The sequence below is a fragment of the Protopterus annectens genome, chromosome 16.part0 (genome assembly GCF_019279795.1).
Source record: "Protopterus annectens isolate FY-2018-M chromosome 16.part0, PAN1.0, whole genome shotgun sequence".
Taxonomy (NCBI): domain Eukaryota; kingdom Metazoa; phylum Chordata; order Ceratodontiformes; family Protopteridae; genus Protopterus; species Protopterus annectens.
In genome coordinates, this window is record NC_056750.1 from 648,701,073 (window position 1) to 648,707,072 (window position 6,000).

Below are 6,000 nucleotides of genomic sequence, written 5' to 3' on the forward strand. Positions count from 1 at the left end.
TGAATATCCTTGGTGAATATGGACACTCCTCCACCTTTAGTGTTTCAATCTTGGTTTGGTGGCCGAAAAGTGTGGTAAGAGTTGTAGCCTGGTATTGCAGGGGTGCTCTCTGGAGCCTTGAACCAGGTCTGAGTTACTGCACAGATATCGATGTTCTCCATTTTAGGAGTGCCTCGAGAGAGTGCATTTTGAGGTTTAGACTTCTAGCATTGAGTAACATTACCTTCACATTTTGCATGCTTGTACCTGTTACGGCGGTGGTTTTGTCCTTTGAACTTTGCCTAAAAAAGGCACTATAGGGGTGGCAAGAGCTTTAGCCAGTAACCTGAATCCCAGGGGCAACAGGTGCAGACCATCTCTGGCAAAGCATCGTGGTCTGTCGATCATGTTGTCCCAGGCAGACAGATACTGGATCCCCTTTGAATGACACCAGAAGCTTAGCCAATTGTTGAAGTCAATTGTTTTGTCCTTATATTGTGGTATCATTCTGGGTGAAGGCAGGATGCTACTCAGGGCTAGGGTCATACCTGCCTGGGCCACATGATCCGAGAGCTCTTCCATGTCTCTTTTCATGTAGTCCAGGGAGGTACGTCTCAAGTCATTCACTCCAACATGGACAATCACAGAGTCATATTTGTACTTGATGTGGAGTGACTTGAGTGTATGAGTTATGTGGCAGATCCTGCACCCAACAGGCATCTCACTGTAATTTTCTCCTTGTTCAGCCTGGTGAGTGGGACATCAGTGTGCCTGACTATAGAGTCACCTATGATTGAAGTGTTAGGTACATTGTCTTGCCTTAGGGGCTGTTGCTGAGTGGCACACTGGTGTTGTGAACTATGTGACACTTTGGTTGTGATTGGTGTTTGTTTGCGTTTCAGCTTCGGAGGTCTTTGTTACTTGGGCAGGTTACAGTTAAGGGCCTCCGCATATGTGGATTTAGTGTTGCTCTGTGTTCTTCAACACTTTTAGATTTTGTTGTTAACTATGGATTTAGTCTGTTTATTTCTTTCACATGCTAAGATGAGAAAATGCATGTTGTCATCTTACATTATGCAAAGATGTACAGGCAACTGTAAGAATAGCGTATCCTCAGAGATGACAATTTTTTTCTTGCTTTTGTTTTATTTCTTTGTTACTGCTAGATGGCATACCTGTTGCCTAAGAACAACTTACTCCTAATATAGATCATAGCCTTAATTTCATAGATGGTGTAAGGAAAACATTTCTAATAAAACATTTTGCAACTACAACTCTTACTACAGACAAATTCACAACAGCTGTCTCTGCTAGGAGCCTGCATGCCCTTATCAATTTTGATGAAAGTTCGAAAGAAAAGTGTAAAAGTATAGGCTGCCATATTTTGGTATGGGCAATATAAACTTCCTGTTCTTCTTTTAACCAGTCAGTAGATATATGTTAAGTATGGATCTTGTTATCTAAGTTACTGGTTGTGTTTTAATCTCATTGTTAACTTTGTTTTGTCTTCCTATTGTTCAGTTCTGTTCATACACATATCTGTACATTTCATATTTCTGTAACTGTTTTTCAACACTATCTTTTTTTCTGCGAGTGTAGCAATGCTGTCTGAAACCTTGAAGCAAAGCATTGAGCTTGCTGTCACCCACAACACCCAATACACTCCCTGGTTTCTCTTTATTCTTTAATGTATTTATAGTGCCTTAACTTCTGAGTGAGCCAGCGATGACTCTGGTTATATGTGTGCTTCATGTAACAACTGACAAAAAAAACAATGAAAACCTTTGAATGTTGTGTCATTTATCTTCTTTCCAAATGTTGTGAGTAGTCTGTTGTGCATAAATACTGGTGAATTTCAGTCACAATGAGAGGTACAACTCACTGACATTGTTTTTACAGTTCTTTTTTAAGGCAAATTATATAAAAGTTATGTCTGATTTTGGTGCATAAAAAATGCTATTTTATGTGTGCATGTGGTGTGTGTGTGAGCGCACTCTTGTCTGTGATATGCTGGCACCTCATTCAGGGCAATTTATCTGCATTACAGCTGTAGAGTGCAGGAAGAAGCTCTGGCTTTCCCACAGTCATGACTGTATTGTAAAGTAGGTATCCAAAAACAAATGACTAAATGAATGAACAAATGTATTGTAACACGTTTGGGTTTTGATGCGCCTTGTCTTCATTATTAATTATTATGATTTGTGTCATAGTTTGAATTGTTTCCCCTTTGTATTAGTTGCTTCCATTCAGTATCCTTCCATGAATACACATGATCTCAGGCATGATATTTAGGGGGGATCTCTTGGCTTATGTTTTTTGTAGGATGAAAAGTACTTGATTATTAGGCATATTAAGCTGTTCATGCCCTGCCTAACTTTAAAAGGTAGAATGAATTTTATGGAATAGCCTAGATGATTTACAGATGTAAGGATTTTACAAGCTCTAATTATAAGTTGATCAAAATTTGTGGATGATATGGAAAGAATAGCAAAATGATTCTATGCCCTGTCGAAAAGTATATTCAGTTTGGTTTGAAAAAAAGGCTACCAAGTCAGCTATCAATGTGGATAGCTCTTGTATTAAGTGAAAAAACTGAAGTTGGACAAGAGTTTCAGACAGTTTTGGGAAGTGGTGTATTTGGTAATATTTTAGCAGAGATCAGCAATCAAGTTTAAAACAAAGCAAGCAATTGCAATTTAGAGTATTTTTTTCATTGATCTTTGTTCTTATCTTTTCTAGGAGTGACTTCACCACACCTCATTGGTCTTGCTGGTTCAGTGTCCCCAGCAGTCATCCCTGTTCAGAACATGCCTAGAAATTCCTTGCCACAGAAGACACCCCACGATCAGATTCCTGCCACTGCCAGTGGCATTCCAGTGGAATCCAAAAGAGAAACACTACAGGAAAATGAGAAAAAGAGTGGCAATGTAACATTAGAAGACATAAAAGATTCTTCAGAATCCAAATCTGTGCCGCCTGTTCCTGTCTTGCCTGCCACTGACAGTATCAGCAACTCCCTGAAGCTTAAAGCACTGCAAACAGCAATAGCTGCAGGGGCGGCCCCAATGCTTGGTAGCCAGTTTTTGCCATTCTCCCTTCCAGGAACCACACCTTTATTTAGCAGCCAACTTTCCAGTGGCCTCCCAGGAGCTTATCTTCAGCAGTTGTATGGTCTGAAGAAAGGCTTACTCCCTGTGAATCCAGTAATACCTCAGACTCTTATGGGCCTTCTGCCAAACTCCCTGTTACAGCAGGGCCTTCAGGAAGTCCTACAGAAGCAGCTACAGTCCAATCTTTCACTTACTATATCTCAAGCAACACCCCCTGCCAGAGAGGACACTTCCAAAGCTACCCCAAAGGACCAGGACATTGTCATCCCCCCGGAGAATACCTCCAAGGAGATGGAAACCAAAGTTGAAGATCTGCCCCATGCCATGATTTCTACAGTGGATGTCGTCCATAAGTTCATCTGCATGAAATGCAAGATGGCTTTTGAAGATGAAGATGCCATATCAACCCATCAGAAGTCCTTCTGTTATTTTGATCAGCCTCTGAAGTCTCAGGCCACCAGCCTCTGCATTCCCATCTGCACTTATCACTGCTCGGCCTGTGACGTTCTGCTGAGTGGGAAAGAAGCCCTCAGCTCGCATCTCCGGTCTGACTCGCACAAGCATAGGACTCTCAAACAGGATTCAACTTTTGCCAAAGAGCAAGTAAGCTTACCTCATGCAGACCCCAACCCAAATGTCACAACTACCTCGCAGCTGATGGCTTCATAGAAGGACTTCTCGTTAGGCTCCATGTACCACCAAAACTGCACCTCTTCCATTTCCTATTGTTCTGGATGGAAAGGCCAAATACTTTCACCCTTATACCAATCTCTTGAACAGTTACCTCAGACTTTTTCTTTCTCCTTCCTCAGTACCTCAAGAGCCTCTGCTTAAGTACCAGTGGAGAACTGGCCACTTCTACCAGTGCTGAGGTTACTTGCTGTATAACCCCCAATGACATTTGTTCAAACTGAGAACAAACAAAAAGAATTCAACAAAACACAAAGAAAATAAGAAAAAAAAATGCAGATCTTTGCTAGTCAGGGCCTCTGCCTCTCTACTTGAGTTTACGGTTTTCAGAACGATATATAATATAATATATATATATATTATATATATATTATATACACACATGCTTACATACACACAAACACCTAACATATATAATACATACATGCACACACATACATGCATACATACAGTACACAGAGTTAAAGAAAAAAAAAAAAAACTAAAACTACAAACTGCTATCCCAAAGCTTTGAAACTTCTAAAGACACCAAAAACTTTCTGTGTTATGTGCAAGTTTTTGCTTTTTTGGTTTCCCTTATTTGTTTCAGAAGTAACTGATGTGACTGTATCGAAATGAACTTGAATGCTTAACACAGAAGACAAGTGGATAAACTGATTATTTAAAAAAAAAAAAAAAGAAAAAATATGGAAAAAAGTGACTTGAGAAGCATTTTCTTACCTCGTTTATTATCGTACTTCTATCTGTGTCCTCTTTTTCTTCCTGTTTTTAAGTTATTATAATTAATATAATTATTATATATATATTTTTTTTGATGAAACCCAAAGTTCAAAAAGTGGCACCTGTTGGAATGCCTCATCCAGGTGCTGGAAAACTAGTGGGGTGGGGTGGGCTGGGGGGAACATTGGGGCAGTAGCTCCATGTATTAAAGCTTTTTCCTCAACTGTGTATCTTCCGCACAGCACACGACTGTATGTGTTTGAGGGCACTGTGTTATGGACATGTTACCTGCCTTGTGATGGACAAACCAAGCATTGCATAAGGAAGTGTGCTGAAGGGACTAAGGTTGGGTGGAGTAGAGTGGAATGGGGTGTGGAAATAAAAGATTTTCACATGCACACCCCTACAAGCACACAGCTCCTCTCCAACCTCTTTTCTGTTAATTTCGTGTACAAGTTCGTTTGTAGCATGTGGGTGTTTTTTCTCTTATTAAACGCTCAGATTGAGATGTTAAAAAAGAAAAATGTTTGTCAAAATGTGTCTTATCATTTTAGTTATATTTGTTGTTTGCAAAGGTCTATAACACTGCCCACAGCAACTGCACTACTTGAAAAAGCAGAAGTCTTTGCTCATTTCACTTTGGAGAACCAGCACAACTTTAGTGACCAAGACAGGTTGAGGTTAAATATGAGTAGCTTTGTAGCCAATGATAAAAAATTGCTATGAATTTACTAGTTTGATGCATCCTATTTCAAAGACATGTCAATAAGACCCTTCACCTCTTAAAGCTTTAGCTGTGTGTGAATCCTCAGAAGATATTAGTTTAGATAATTCAGTGTCACCTCAGTATGATGGCACAGTTCTAAAGATTTCACTAGTTTTTCCTTGATAGTGATTGAATAGCCAGTCAAAAAAGTATATTTTTATCAAAAGTTGTAACAAACAGCCTTAGCTTCTGAAATGTAGCTTGATAAGTCAGTTTTTTATTATGCCTTGAGAAAAAAAATTAAACTTGCTACGATTGGTTACCTGTCATAATATTTGTAGTACCTAGATAGCCTTTGTCTGTAGAGGAAAAATAGAATGTTTGGGCTACATTTAACACTCTGAGTTTATATTTTCATGGATGGACATTAGAGTTACAGTTATAGTCAAACCAGGCATTATGAACAGTGTAAAATACTCCATTCCTATTTGGTTAACTAGGTGTCAGTGTTGTTCTGTGAGATTTTGATTGGCTGAAGGTGTGCAGCTAACTGGATTTTCTCAGTTTAATATCTAGGTGGTCATAAATAAAAAAAAAAATCTTTAATATAAAGTATCCATCACTTTATGCATTCAATTTGTATTTTACACAAGGTAAGGATTTTATCACTTCTGAGTTATGTTTGCTTTTGTTATGGTATGGCTTTGACCCTTAATTTGCTAAGTGATAGCAGTTGTAAAAATCAGGGACATACAGTAAAATATATTTCATTATTGTTTAACTGTAATGTATTTT

The 6,000-nt window shown here is 38.9% G+C and overlaps 1 protein-coding gene across 1 annotated transcript in view; it reads left to right on the top strand.

Moving 5' to 3' along the window:
• Positions 1-5,023, top strand: part of LOC122790920 (zinc finger homeobox protein 2-like) — a 515,963-nt gene extending 510,940 nt beyond the window's left edge. The window contains exon 10 of the mRNA XM_044058604.1: positions 2,719-5,023. Coding sequence (XP_043914539.1) covers positions 2,719-3,758 — 1,040 coding nt within the window. The 3' untranslated portion in view covers positions 3,759-5,023. The remainder of the gene's footprint in view (positions 1-2,718) is intronic.
• Positions 5,024-6,000: the final 977 nt, after the last annotated feature.